Here is a 15,851-nt window from a genome sequence, read left to right on the forward strand (position 1 = left end):
AGGCGGCAGGAACATCATCCAGGAAGCAACTAGCAAACCGACACACAAAGAAACATTGAGTCTCACTGCACAAATAGAACGAGATTGCACAATTGCAAGTGTAATATGCGGGATGTTCTGGCGAAGACTAAAAAACGTTCCTAATGGCATAGCAATCAGCATAATAATGCTATTTTATTTACGAACCGGATTATCGGAAACGGTGGGTGTCAGAAAACAAGTTATGTGCTCTAATTTTCTAGCTTATTAGTTACATCGTGCAAGAAGGCCACCTCCTACGCCCTGCAGCACAAGAAAGCTTCTCGCTGCTGCGCGGGGAAACTGGAACTGAGGGCTTGAGATGGTCCACGTAATTAATTATTCACATCGTATGCTGAATTGTTTATTCCCAGAACAAGTTCTGAATGGAACCACCTCCCCGCCTCCATCGCCACAATCCCCGACATCAACAAGAAGAAAAGACGCCATCCTGGTGATCTAAGGGTATAGTAACATAGAGGGATCGTAGAATGGCTTCAGCCGATCTACATGAACAGCTTCGCAACCACGGTGGCGCCGAACAGAAGATGGTGATACAGGCTTTTCGAAATAGTTCACGGGAGAGGTTTGTGAAAGCACTCGTTAACGGCCATGATATCTTGGGAGCATCATAGAGGAAAGGCCGGGAGCTAAAAGTGGGACCCACATCCAAACCAAAGAATCGGAAGGAAAGCTTTGGGGGTCAGAGCCACCACGACGGTGCCTCTGGCGTGTCTAATCTGCTTTGGTAAGACAACGGGAAAGTTGTCTGCATTCCTCAGCATGCTGCGCAGCTTGACATACAGGAACACATTCCGATGAATCATACTAGTAGGGTAGAATTGCATCGATGGTGCAGGAAGATTCGCGACTGTATAGTAAGAGAAACGGAGAATGATTAGAGGGTGTCTTAAGATCTCTCTTAAGAGGTAAACGGCGAAAGCCTACTCTTCCTCCTCTTATCATTCGCCTCTTTATCTTTGCCTATTCTCTTTTTCTTCCTTCTATTAGACATTACTGCGCACTACTGAACATTTTTAGTCATTTCTAATCAATTGTGGTCATTGCAAGCCGTCGTTAGACATGTTGGTCAGATCATAATCATTAGTAGTCATTACAAGTCATTTCAGTCATTATTAGTCATTACTGGTCATTAGTAAGCATTTTTAGTCATTTCTAATCAATTGTAATTGTTACAAGTTGTCGTTAGACATGTTGGTCATTTCATGGTCATTACTAGTCATCACAAGTCATTTCAGTCTTTATTAGTTATTACTGCTCACTAGTAAGCAGCTTTAGTCATTTGTAATCAATGGTGGTCATTACAAGCCGTCGTTAGACATAATGGTCATGTCATAGTCATTAGTTGTCATTTTAGTCATTACTACTCATTACAAGTCATTATTAGTCATTACAACTCATTATAAATTGTTATTAATTGCTAGTCATTAATAACCTCTACCAATCTCTATTATAGTGTTGTCATTCACTAACTGTCACTATCAATCATTTTTCCTTCCTTAATATGTCTTTAATCTGTCTTCATACGGCGTGATTACGCTTCGGCTGACACTCCCACGGTCAGGTCTGCTGACAGAAACTTAACCATGAGCCTAGAAAGGCTTTCACCTTAAGAGGAAGCTTTAGCTCAAGTGCTCCTATCTAAATACATGTAAAAGGAGAATCCGCTTTTTAATTAAATAATAGCTAGGCATCGAAAACAGATATCGCGGTTCTGTAAACGGCATCCGTTAGAGCATTGAAAGCGGACAAATTAGATATGTCATTTTATATCTCACGTGAATTTGTTACGTTGTGTACAGGGGTTCTGCAAAATCTGTATTTCCATATTAATAACTTTTGTTTACATTCATGTGTAACATATCAATTTTGTCCGCTTCGGATGTAGTATTGGCTGCAATTCACAGAATTGTGGTATCATTTTTCATTTTTGAATTACAGAGTTGTAAACTTGATAGCTTCGTTTTCTGAAAAGGTTTTTTTTTTAATTTTTAATAAAAGATTGACGATCTAAATCAATAAATCGAAACCAACAGTCACTAGATCTTAAGTTTTTTTTTTTAATGCAACAAACCCGGCCAAATTTGGTGCGGTGGTTGCCAAGAAAAACGAATTCTCATTTTACATGTATTTAGATAGGAGCACCCGAACTAAAGCTTGCTCTCAAAAGCAGTAGTGGCTTGAGTGGCAGTATTACAGGCGAACGTGACGAACGGAAGTACAGCGTCCCGGTTATAATGGTCGGACGCGACGTCCCGCGAGCACGTAGCCAAGGGTACGATTGAAAGTGCACCGTGAAGCCGTTCGTCTGCGGATGGTATGTGCTAATGGTCCGGTGGATGATGCGACACACGTTCAGAAACGTCACGATGACCACAGCGATGTTTTTCACAAAGCGGCGAAAATGGGCGGAGAGGCCAACGAAACCGCGTAGTGTCTTCAGGGTGGTGGGTTTGGGAAACTCCGCAACTGCGCAGAGTTTTGCCGTATGCGGAAGCAAGCCTTCTTTGGATACGACGTGGCCGAAGAGGGTAAGCTTACGAGCAGCAAAGAAGCATTTTTTTTTATGTCAAGCCGCATGCCAGCCTTAGTATGACGGCTTAATACCTCTCTTAGTCGCTGGAGGTGAGTCGAGAAATCGGGTGAGAAGCCAATAACATCATCTACATAGCACAAGCACTTGCGCCACCGAGACCACGCAAGATAAGTAGCGGGCGCATTACACAGGCCGAATGACATGAAATTTATTTATCTTGCAGCGATGAAGACAGGCGTGTGCTTGAGGCGCATCGTCAACGCCTCGCTCGTGAACGGAGCTCCGCGCTCGGTGCTCGACGCTTGATCAACAGACCTGCCTGTGTATCGTGCAACGTTCTGGCTTGTTAATTAAAGCGGATGGACCGATCCTTCTTATTTCGCAAGGACTACAGGGGACGCCTAGGGACTGTTAGAAGGTTGAAGAACCCCGCGCTGAAGCATATCGGTGACTTGGTCTTCCATAGCCCGCCGCTAAGTGGGTGACAAGCGATAAGGTCGTTGGCGCAGCGGAGCGTGGGCGCCCGCATCGATCTCGTGATACACCGTCGACGTGCGACCCAAAGTCGTTTGTTGACAGTCGAATGTAGAGGAGTACTTGCGAAGCAGGTTGAAGAAGCCAGAACGTTGCACGCTGCACAGGCATGTCTGTTGATCGAGCGTCGGGCACCGAGCGCGCGAGCTGTGTTCTCGAGCGAGCTGTTGACGATACGAATGAAGCACACGCCTGTCTTCTTTGCTACAATTTATTTATTTATTTATTTATTTATTTATACATACTGCAGCCTCAATAAGGATATTGCAGGAGTGGGATGAACAACAAACTTACAAACATTTATAACCAAGCATGCGTGAATTGTTTCAGTGGTAGTGGACGGATGATGCCCGATAATGAATTCCAGACTTCAATTGTTGATGGAAAAAAGCTGTATTTAAAGTAATCAGCGCGGGCAAGAAAGGTTGAGATATTTAGAGTGTGGTGACTCCTCGTAGATGAGGGTTTGGAAAAAGTGAAATAGTTATTTGGAGAGGAAAGACGGGGAGAATTGATTAACGTGTGAAGTAATTTTAGGCATTCAAGTTTGCGACGCTATACAAGAGGAGTCAGGCCAAGTAGGAGAAGAGAGTTAGACGGCGAGAAGTCCTTGTCATATCTCCTACAAACAAAACGTGCATTTTTATTTTGCATCGTTTCTAGCTTTTTGACGTCACAGTGTTTATATGTATTCCATTCGAGGGTGGGGCAAATGAGGGTTTTATATGTTAGAACTTTAGTTTCTTGAGGATGCAAGACGCAGCGTACAATGTAAGTAACCTAGTCATTTAAGGCCTTGTTACAGGTGACATCAATGTGTTTCGACCATGACAAATCGCGTTAGTAGGATACCTAAATATTTGCATTCAAGCAGCATTTAAGGTAATATCATTAAAGGCATAGGTAAATAAGAAAGAGCATAAGCATCGTGTAAAAGACATGGAGACAGTTTTTGAAAAGTTGATATTCATTTGCCATGCTTTGGACCAATTACAGAAGTCAGTAAAAGAATTGTTAAGGACAACATGATCAGTGGGAGATTTAATTGTATTATATAAAACAGCAACTGTCTGCAAAAAGGCGTATAACTGGGCTGTGTATAGGGGGAGAACATAAATATTAAGCAGGAATAAAAGAGGACCCAGTACTGAACCTTGGGGAACTCCTGTTGAAACAGGCATCAAGGGTGAGTTGCTAGAGCTGAAACGTACATATTCTGTGCGCTGGGAAAGCAAGTCCGATATCCAGCCAACCAAAGACGCATTCTTTAATCTAGCGAACAGCTTGTGCATAAGGTTAGGGTGTGAGACAATGTCGAAGGCCTTTGCAAAGTCTATAAAGATAGCATCAATCTGGTCACCTATGTCTTAAGAGCTGCAAATGTCGTGAACGAGTTCTGTCAGTTGTGTTACAGTGCTGAGGCCACGTCTAAAACCATCCTGGAAAGTGCATAAATTTTTGTTAGATTTAAGAAATTCTATATATTTAAAGATAATGTGTTCCAGTAATTTACGTGAATGTGCTGTTAAGGAGATGGGCCTATATTTTGATACCAATTGAAAGTTACGTGACTTAAATAAGGAGAGAATTGAAGCAAGCTTCCACGGGGCCTCGAATAAGGGCGGCGGTTGAGAGAAATTTTTTAAAGATGATTTTTAGATATGTACTGCACCAAAGAAAGTATCGAACGAGAAAAACAGTAGCGATACCGTCAGGACCACACGACTTTCTGATGTGTACGTTTAAGATTAAGTTAAGTACACCCTCAGGAGACAGCGATACATCGTCGATTGGAAGGTATGGTTCAGAACCAAAAACAGGGATTACAGAGTTATCAATCGTAAAGAAAGAGCGGAAGTAGGTGTTAAAAAAAGAAGCTATCGCCTGCGTATGAGAAACTGCAACATTGTTCATTATTAACGTGTGCGAGGAGGACCCAGGTGGTAGGATAGCGTTCCAAAATTTACGGGGATTAGCCTTCATTAATTTCGGTAAGGCTACCTTGCAATAAAATTCTTTTATCGCAACCACTCTAGAACAAAGGTCCTTTTTTAACGCTATGGAACTGCATGAGTTTTGTTGAGTCACCCGAGCGTTTCGATCGACGTAATCTGGCTACACGACATGATACATTCAGATGGTCCCTAGTCATCCAAGGAATTTCAGTGTTTGTTTTTTTCGTTTTTAAAGGAGTGAAAATGTTGATACATTTACTGACAAGATTTTAGATGAAACTTGTCAAGTTGTTAGTATCGCTAGTGGTACTTATTAGTTGAAACTCATCAAAAGAATCGCATAGGACGTCTGTTATTTCCAAATCACCAGCGCGGTTGAAGTCAGGAAATGTGCAGTAGACATAGCGGGATTTAGGGACGATTCCTGGAACTGAAATTAACACAGCGTGGTGGCAGATATTCTATCAATAACTTCGCATTCATAACCGTCATTAAGAAGAGATGTAGAAAGAAAAACAAGATCAAGGACTGAAGTTTGCCGAGTGAAATCCTGAACGATCTGGTGCAGGCCATAGGACAACGAAATGTGGACCAACTCCCGCCCGATAGCTACTTCGTGACCACTCACTTTCATAAAAGACCAATCAATACCAGGAGCATTAAAATCGCCCCTGCAGATAACGTTGGATAAAGAGTATTATAATTATGCAAAAATTCCCCTTGATTGTGTAAATACTGAATATTAGAACCAGGTGGACGGTAGACGACCCCTATAGTCAGACAATTCAAGTTACTTTACACCACAGGCTCAGTATCAGGTGGGGCAGGGAGCACAGAAAAGTGGAGGTCAGATTGAAGAGATAGAGCAACGCCGCATCCTCTCCCTAATTTTCTGTCGCTCCGAACCACTTTGAAGCCAGGGGGGTTACTTCAGGATCATGCACACTGTCATGTAATTAGGTCTCAGTAACACCGACAATATGTGGCGAGTAAGACGAGACTAAGGAAAGAAATTTAGAGAAATTGCTGACTAGGCGTCCTGCATTATCGTTTGAAATGGAAATGTTATTGCCAGTACTGTGAAGTCAAGGGGATTTGATCCTAGGAATGTTTCGGCTGGTGTAGTTGAGCCAACCCATGATCTTATGAGAGTGTTGGATATGCTATTCCAATTGTATCGTACCCTGTAAATATATACGTGATCAAATCGAAGTTGGACAGATGAGCCGCTATCCCTATGAGAGGAGGACGCTTTCCAGAGCTTCTTGCGAATATCGCGAAACTGAGCCGAGAAGTCTTCTGAAACACTAAAGCTAGTGTTTTTATGTTTATAGTGATTCTTCAGCACCAGCACCTTATCCTGAAAATCAAGGAGCTTCACAATAACGGGACGTGACAGGCCTCTAAACTTATTGCCGAGTACATGGCATCTTTCGATACGCGGGCATGCGATCTTAAGAGCGTATTGGAACCACTTAGCGATGATGGAAGAAAGTTCCTCATAATTATCGTTAGGGCCCTCCTGACACCATGTACAACAATGTTGTTTTTTACGCGACCTGTTTTCTAAATTGTCGTTTCTGCAAGAGAGAGCTGAGATAGCGTTTTTTATTTGCTAGACTCGAGTGTGTAGGTTGTAATTAGAATCCTGCGCACCACGAAATGTTGAGGGTGACTCAAGAGAACGTACACGAGCTTCCAAAGTCTCAAACCTGGTGTTGACAGATCATTTTAAGTTCGTATACTCCGTCACGTCTGACGAAGGCGGTATTTTAGCGGTCAGCCTCTGCCATGGGGCCTTGCCAATATCTGGACCTCAAATCCAAAAAAATAGAGAGGACTCGGCATCTTGCAAACAGTCAAGGGCATCGTCTATGAGCGGTGAGGGATGTGCGTATTTCCGTGCAATTTTTTTTTTAAGACGCCTGTTCTACGCAGAAGTGAATAGAACCATCTTCCTTCTTTACGAGGACGACTGGCGAAGCCCACTGGCTATGGGATTGCTGGTTCACGCCAAGCCGAAGCATATCGCTCACTTGTTTGTCGATGACAAGGCGTTCAAAAGTTAAAACACGCTAAGGACGTGGCCGTAGTTTGGCGAGTGAACCGGTAGTCGAAAGAGGCGGTGAATTCGCATAGAAGGCTGACAAGTTGCGCGCGTTGTGTGTTTGCAGGGTGATTGGAGATTGATGGACGAAAGCACTCCTATGGAGGTCGATTCATGCTGTTAAGCACGACGAGGGGCGTTGAATGTGCGTCGTCGGGAACATCGAAGACCATTGATGAATCAATACACTGTTTGAGCGTAACCGAATCATTACCCGCGTTGCAAAGTAATTGACAGCGAAGGCGTATTGTACACACACATGACACTACGGTCAGCACTGAGGGCGATGGCGGCAAATGCCAACGGAAGGGAACGGCGACGCACGAAGAAATCACATGGGGTGAAAAGCAAGGTTGCATCACGTGCCGAGACGCAAGATACGGAGATGACGACGGCTGACTGAGGAGGGATATCAGTACCTTCGGCAACAGGCATTTTTCTAGACTTCACAAGATCTTGGTCCATGAATGCATCGGAAAGAAAAGACAACTCCACCTCGGTGCGGGCACAGTCAATGGTGGCATTGATAGACGAAACGAAACGCCAGCCTAGGATGACTTCGTGGGAGCAGGACGGCAGTGCAACGAATTCAGTGACATGAAGAGACTCCTCGATGACAACACGTGCAGTGCGGGCTCCCAGAGGCTCGACAGGCTGTGCGCTAGCAGTGCCCAAATATAGTCCAGAAAGTGACGTCGTTACTTTGCCTATCCGTGGGCAAAGTCCTGAGCATAACACCGCGATTGCTGCGCCTGAATCGACGAGCGCGAATGTCGGAAACACTTCGACGTATACCTCAGTGACTTTCCGGGGGTTATTTCGAAGCTTTTGGTAAATCGAAGGGGACGCAGTTCTCGCCTCGGGAACAGCGACACATAGCTTCACTGAAGTAGAGGGCTTGGCAGAGGTCTCATCGGTGTGATGGAGTGGCGGCGTGGGGATGGAGAAGGGCGAGTTTCAGTTTCAGTCAAGTTTCAGGTTATTTCTTTAATAAGTAGATATGTATGCTTACACAAGTATACAGAAGAAAGTTCTAGAGTATTTGGCTGAAAGGGGACCTCCTGTCAGAAAATATACACATTAGAGCAAATACACAGCATAAAACAGCAATGTAGTAGACACCAAGTGGAAGATTATGCAAAGTAAATGTAGTACAAACTGCAAAATAATATAAGGACAATAACTAGTGGTAGAAATAAAACAGTAGTTAAGGAATTCGCAACAGAACAAACCAAAAATATATATAAAGGCTACAAATGAAAAATAGAAAATAAAGGAGAAAGGAAAATTCAAAGTGTTAAGAATGTGGTCGCATATCTCGGCACAGCAGACTGGAGCCGTGCTTAAGTGCTCATGGGTCGGTAGTAATCATAAATATGCGGCGTACGGCGTCAAACATAGCGGGCAACGTGTCCCGGAATACCACAATTGTAACAAATTGGGTGGTTGTCCGCTGTGCGCCAAGAATTTGGATGGTAGAGCAACTGTGGTGCAGGCGGCGTGAAGGGCATCGGGGGCGGTCGTGCAACAGCTTGGAGGGGTGGACGTGTGGCGAAGGGCCGCCTTGTAGTGACGTTAGCCTATGTCAAGGCGCTGCGGCAGTAGGCTGTTGAATAGTAGGTGGCAGGCACTAAGCGACTTGCTGCTCGATGGCTCTCTGTAACCACGGGATCAATGGGGAATATGGTTGTGAGTTCGTAAAGGGCACCGGGGAAAGCTGCCGATCAACTTCTTCTCACACGAACTCCTTTATGTGGTGCATTAGAGACGACTCGTCAACACCTAGAGTCATAGCTGAGACAGAGGCGAATTCTGAGGGCGGATGTCGTTTGACTGCTCGCTGCGTCGTAACTCTTTGACTGATCGCTGCGTCGTAACTTCGTCGTAACTCTGGCACAGCACAATGACGATAGACACTGTGGTCGGGTTTCGGGCAACTAACATCTTGAAGGCGTCGTCCTCAATCTTCTTGAGCATATGTCTGATCTTGTCGGCTTCTCGCATTGCTGGGTAGACCCTGTTGCACAAATTGACGACGTCTTCGGTGTAGCTGGCGAAATTCTCACCTGGTTGTTGGGCGCGTCCGCATAGGCGTTGTTCGGCCTGAAGTTTTCCGACAGCAGGATGGCCAAAGAATTCCGTGAAGTTGGTCTTGAACACCAAACATTGTCCGGATGTCGGATTCATGGTTGCGGTACCACAAATGTGCAGCGTTGCTCAAGTAGAAAATAACGTTGTTGAGCTTTGCCGTATCGTCCCAGTAGTTGTGCGCGCTGACTCTTTCGTACGAGGTCAGCCGGTCCTCGACTTCGTGATCTCCGGTACCCGCGAACATAGCGGAATGCCGCTGACGGTGTACGCCAGGACCGATTACAGGTGGCGCCGGGGCTGCAGCTTGTTGGGCTGGATCGTCAGGCATGGTTCGAGAAGGCTCACTCTAAGAAAAAAAGGACTAAAAGGGGTAGGGAGGTTAGTCCTTTTGGGGACTAACTGATTTGCCACAACCATTAGTCCTTTTGGGGACGAACTGACATGGGATGAACTGTTACTCCCCATGCGCTTACTCCTTCGGGGACTAACAGTTGCCCCTGCCCGATGGTCCTCAAGGGAGTAACTGTAATTTGTTCCGATGCTCCGCAAAGGTGGAATTAATTAAATTAGGCATTTATACCCTAACAAAAAAATTAATGAGCTGAAAAAAAAACCGTGCGCGAAAACAGGATGCGAACTCACGTCCTCTCGGTCACAAGTCAGGTACACTACCCACTTCACCACGCCGCTTGTTTTTTTTTCTTTATTACATGGAAAACTGAAGGTGTATTACAAAGTGGACACAACTACACACTTAAAACTCAGGCAAACACACACATGCATCCAACAAGTGCATCCAGTCTGGCGGAGGTTCCTGCGCAGCGTAGACACTTCTTACATTAGCAGCACTTTCGCGAAAGAAGGACTTTGTAGATCGCGGGCTTTCGGCATGGCGGTCACACAGTCTACTTCTCCATAGGCTATGTAAGCCAAGTACTATGAACATGTCATAGGGAGGACCACCCGTAACCTTAAACGGTAGAAACCTAATTGTATATGGAGTCATGTCAATGTCCTTTTTGAGCGTCCGTTGGAGAATGTCCCAAAAGAATACAGCGTCCCTACAGTCTATGAAGCAGTGATCTATGGTTTCGGCACGTGGACAGAGCCGACAGTTTGTTGACCACGGCACAAAACAACCCCTCGAATTCAACCAAGTTTTAACAGGGAGTGTTTCCGAATGTAATTTAAAGAAAAATGTTTTTACTCCAGGAGGTACACACATTTTTCGGACGCGCTTAAGTACATCCTGATAAGGTCGGCTTAAATAAGGTGCACGATACAAGGGATCTGGAAAAATAGAGTCCACCAGTGCCGCAGAAATTGCTTTTCGACTCGCAGTGAACACGTACTCCAGGCTGAATCTAACTTTCAAGAAAAGAAATGTGTCAACAACCTCCTTAAGAAAGCCCCAAGGAGCCTGTGGGACATCTTTGGCATTTGATGACACTACTATATTAGGAATATAATGAACTAAACGGAGTTGCAACATTTCACGCAAAAATGGATGGTCATTGTCTCGAAAGAAGAACAGGCGTGAAACAATTTGCCTGATGAAGAGGTGGACTAATCCTAGACCACCACGTTCAAGAGGGAGGAACAGATTGTCGCGCCGCATCGATTCACAACTGGAACTCCAAATGAATGTTGCAAATACGCGATGCAGTGCCTGAAGGCGAAGTCTTGAGCAGTGCAGTACTTGCAGCACATACATAAGACGGGAAGCTAAGAAAACGTTACACACTTCAGCACGAAAGAACATTGACAAATTCCGCCCTCGCCATGAATTCACTTTACGTTGAATTTTGCCAACTTCTCCCGACCAATGAGCGTTGCTATTTCTATACTGTGAGAGAGGCACACCTAAATAACGCAGATCTTCTTTCCATTGAATGCCTGCGTAATGTGATGGCATTGTGGCCCATAATCCAAACCAAAAACCTGAACTTTTTTCAAAGTTAACGCTTGCACCAGAAGCCGCACAATATTCTTCTGTAATTGCAAGAGCAGTCTTCACACTCCCTTTATCTGTACAAAAAAAGGCCACGTCGTCTGCATACGCAAGAACCCGAACCTCATTAGTATGTAATTTAAACCCTTGGAAATTTTGTTCTTTAACAATGCTCATACAAAGTGGTTCTAAATACAAGCAGAACAGGAGCGGTGACAAGGGGCATCCTTGTCGTACTGATGATACAAGCCTAATCGAATCGGAGAGAGAGCCATTCACTATCAGCCTCGTTGAACCATTAGCATAGCATAGCCTGACACCTCTAAGGAGCAGGGACCCGATATTTATATGCTCTAGTACAGTAAACAGGAATGAGTGATTTACCCTGTCGAATGCCTTAGCCAGATCTAGCTGTACCATTGCCACCTGTCCAAAACCTTCAGCTACACACTCTAGCACCGATCTCGCAACATGAATGTTCGTCTGAATGGACCGGCCCCTGATGCCACATGTCTGATGATCACCGACCACAGATCTTATTACAACTTGCAAACGGTTAGCTAATACCTTAGCAAAAATTTTATAATCAACGTTGCATAAGGAGATAGGCCGATATCCGTCAACTTTTTGCAATTTAGACTCATCATCGCTTTTGGCTATAAGGACGGTGTGGCCTTCGTACATTGTGGCGGTTAGGTACCCTACTTCCAAGGCCTCACGGTACACCTGGAGTAATAATGGTGATAAGAGGGAACGAAAACACTGATAAAATTCGGCAGTAAGGCCATCGGGGCCGGGCGTCTTGCCCTTCGCTAACGAATCGATGCATGAAGTTACCTCATTGATATCAATGTTTTCATTTGTGTAATCGTAATCATCCTGATTTAACTGGGGCAGCAACGATACAATTTTTTTGGCAGCATCTGTATCCAATGGCTTGTGTTCTCGAAATAGTTTTTGATAATGCTCGAAAAACGCTTTAGTTATTAGAGTAGGCTCGTTAACAATGATTCCACCATACTCTATATGTAGTATTTGTTTCGACAGCGCGTGTCGGCGTTCATCACCAAGGGCCCTACTGCAAGGCTGTTCTTCCAGGAAACTCTGCTCTCGCGCACGCACTAGTGCACCTCTGTATTTTTCTGCGTTCAAAGTTTGTAACTGTGCCTTCACCTTATAAATATCATCAATATATTGACCCGGGTGTAGGCATTCAAGCTCATGCAATTCATTCAGAAGTTTATACAATGCTTTGTAATTATTCTTTTTTTCAAAGGCCAATATTGACGATTCTTCGATAGCTCTCATTTTAACTTCCTGTTTGAATAATTCCCACACAGCAAAGAGTGGCAAGTCCTTGCGGCATGACGCATGAGCTATAAGCTCAGTAACACGATTTAAGAAACACTCACGCGAAAGTAATTGGTTATTAAACTTCCACAGCTCCCAGCACATACGCCGACTTGGATACCGACGGCTGCCAAACGATGCTGAGACTAAGCAATGGTCACTAAAGAATATAGGGTGCACAGTGTAACCATAAATAAGAGGTAGTGCGCTAAGTGAAACATGAATTCGATCAAGCCTTGCATGCGAGGTGCCCTGGAAGTGCGTATATCGACATCCTGCCTTTTCATTTTCCCCAATGTCCACAAGCTGATAATCACATATCAGGCGTTGCAATGCATCACTGCTTGGATCGTGTCTCAGCTTCAGTGACGTACGATCTTGCGCGTTGCATACACAATTAAAGTCTCCAAAGAGGACCAATGCGCGATCAGTACAGAAATGATGTTCTAGAGATAAGAAGAAGCACTCGCGTTCACGTAACTTGTTCGGAGCATAAACACACACAAATCTAAAGCTCATACCACTGATATCCATATCGCAACATATTAGGCGCCCTTCCCTATCTGTAAACAAATGTAGCAAATCACATGGTAAATGTTTTCTAACAAATAACATACAGCCTGCGGAAACGCCGACTGCATGGCTGACACAAACATTATAGTCAGATAGGAATGGAGATAGAGCTACTTCTGTGTTTTCGTCCGATTCAATCTTTGTTTCTTGGATAGCAGCAATATCTAATTTTCTATTGCGTAACAAATGAAGAAGCTGTACTTGCCGTCGCTTACTTCGTAAGCCACGGACATTTAAAGTGCCAAAATGGAAGGGAAGAGCGCCCGCCATGATTACCTATGTAGGTGCAGCGTCTAAACACTGCTCCAGAGGTGCACCACTCCCTTCTTGATGAGGTGATGCACAATGGGCCTTCTGGTGCACGTTAGCACAAGGGACATCTGCAGGAGCAGGCGTTCCCCGGAGCGGTTTTGTCAACTTTGACACCTTGGGAACGCGAGCCTCTTTTCCGGAGGGCGATGAATTGTCAGATGGCGCTGGACGCTTCTTAGCGGCCTCGCACATCGATCCAGATTCCCCTGACGGTGGGCGATCTTGAACTGGTGGCGATTCTGCCCATGACACAGATGGTTCGTCGTCAGGCGCCTTAGTCTCATCCTCGCTCGCAGGCTTCTGGCTGAGGTTAATGTCAGCCAATGACGGCTTAATCTGTTCTTGTCGATGAGTCTCAGGGAGTGTTTCTCCAGTTGCATCCACAACTTCGCTCACGTCCATGAGATGATCGGTGATGGTATCATCCTCAGCTGGTCTATTTGCACGAAGCTTGTCAGCGTAGGTTCCGACGCATGCATCTGCAGGGTGACCGTAGCGGTGACAGTTACTGCAGCGTGGTGTTCGACATTGTCGCCGGATATGCCCAACTCTGTTGCACCGGAGGCAAAGTGGTGGTCGGCCAGGTACCAAGATAAGACACTGGTGGCCATATATGCTCAACAGATGTGGCAGATTGCTGGCAGAAACGCCATCTTTCAATGTGAACGCCACGTCTCGGTTAGTCATTTGCCAGCCCTCCATGCCGTCACACCGCCACATTTCTCTCGTGATGGACTGCACTGTGCCATATGGCTCTAGCGCTTCAACAATCCGTCTCTGTTCGAGGTGTGGGGGAAGCCAAAGGAGCTTCATCTTGATATTTTTGCATTCCGGGTCAATGACAAGGCACTTGAGGCCCTTCACCAACAACTCGCCTTTGTCGACAAGTTTCTGTTTCGCGATGCTATTAACACATGTCACCAACCACAAATGGCTCATCTGGTATTGTCCGGCACCGAGGATATCAGTTGCACTTAGCACTGAAAGGAGAGCATCGCGAAAGTCCGGGGCCCGATACGGCCGCCCTGCCAGGTCAGCATGCAGGAAAACTGAATTGAGGACGGTGTTGCCAGTCGGTAGACGAGGAAGAACGACTTTATAATTACCGGAATCGGTAGATGACGGTGGGTGTGATCCTCGGCCAAGAGCCGATGCGCTGTTTCCAGCGGAGCTCATCGCAAACGTGGCCGTTCGAACAAGCCTCTTCTTCTTCCTCACCACGCCGCTTGCTTGACAAGACGGGATATTTAGACAAGGTTAAGCATGAGAACGCAAGTGCTTCAACATTGAAGTGACTCCGTATTTTGTGCAAGCTACGCAGTGAGAGTCTAACGTTGAGTGTACTTGCAACCATAAGCGACTGCGAAAAGAAATCAGCCCGAGTATTCTTAGCGTGATTTAAACTGAGGCACTACGCCATGTATACGTGTAGCGAGCTCAAACGGGGCACCGAAGACGACAGAGAAGGGCAATTTCTCTGTCGCTTAGCGTGTGCCGTTTGAGCTACACATCGCTTCAGTTCGCAACCTCCTTGGAACGGAAGGAACTTAGGTACTGTTGACCAAGAAAATCTAGCCGTCTATCAATGACTTGCGCGTTTAATGTGTATCGCTCACTTATGGGGTGCGCACGAAGGGCATGCCTCTTCACATTCCAGTTTTAAGTTTCACGTAATTTTCTCACGAAGAGGCAAGATGCTGCTTTGCATGTAGTTCAATAGACAATGCACGAACTTCGAACAATTCACGATTTATAGACAATACCGTTTTCGCCGCATCGCTCCATGACACGGACGAAAACAGCGAAGTGCCTGGGGAGTAACTGTTGCCGTTCGTCCTCCCTTTGCGCTCTTTCCGAGCAGGGACTAAACATTTACTCTCCGAAATTTGCACACGGCACGCACATTCATGCAGTTAGTCCTTTGGGGGACGAAAGCGCCCTTTTTAGGACTAAAGGCGCAGTTACTCCCGTTTTTCCCGGGATTTTTCTTAGAGTGCTGGGTTAGCTCGTCCGGCATGGGCCGAGATGTTTGAAGGGTTCGGCTTCGAAATTCCAGTGTTGATGGAGTCTCGTATCCCGAAACGTCTGCCAAAGTCAATTGTCAAGGTCTTCTCAGGGTACGCAGTGCGTCATAGGTCGAACTCAGTGCCGCAGTCAGAACCGGTCCCGTGCGATAAGCGCTGGTGATGCGCCTGACCGACCACCGGTTCTTCTTCGTTACACAATATATATATATATATATATATATATATATATATATATATATATATAAACCGAAAGAAAAGGAAAACGTATTGCTGGCGCACGCGCACTTGGCGTCCTTCCCTTTAGACATGTTGCTTACGCAAAGGCTACCCACCGCTGCGCTTGGAACCATCTCACCACCATAGCTCAGTGGCTATG

General features: G+C 45.4%; 2 protein-coding genes across 13 annotated transcripts in view; both read right to left on the reverse strand.

Moving 5' to 3' along the window:
- LOC135909729 (vasopressin V1a receptor-like) overlaps nucleotides 1-15,851 on the reverse strand; it is a 295,126-nt gene that overhangs the window by 88,795 nt on the left and 190,480 nt on the right. The gene's annotated exons all lie outside the window — the stretch shown is intronic.
- On the reverse strand, nucleotides 9,998-14,609 carry LOC135909697 (uncharacterized). The gene has a single exon (XM_065441739.2). The coding sequence runs from the start codon at nucleotides 14,385-14,387 to the stop codon at nucleotides 13,413-13,415; it is 975 nt and encodes a 324-aa protein (XP_065297811.1). The 5' UTR covers nucleotides 14,388-14,609; the 3' UTR covers nucleotides 9,998-13,412.

This window comes from Dermacentor albipictus, chromosome 1 (genome assembly GCF_038994185.2).
Source record: "Dermacentor albipictus isolate Rhodes 1998 colony chromosome 1, USDA_Dalb.pri_finalv2, whole genome shotgun sequence".
NCBI classification, from domain to species: domain Eukaryota; kingdom Metazoa; phylum Arthropoda; class Arachnida; order Ixodida; family Ixodidae; genus Dermacentor; species Dermacentor albipictus.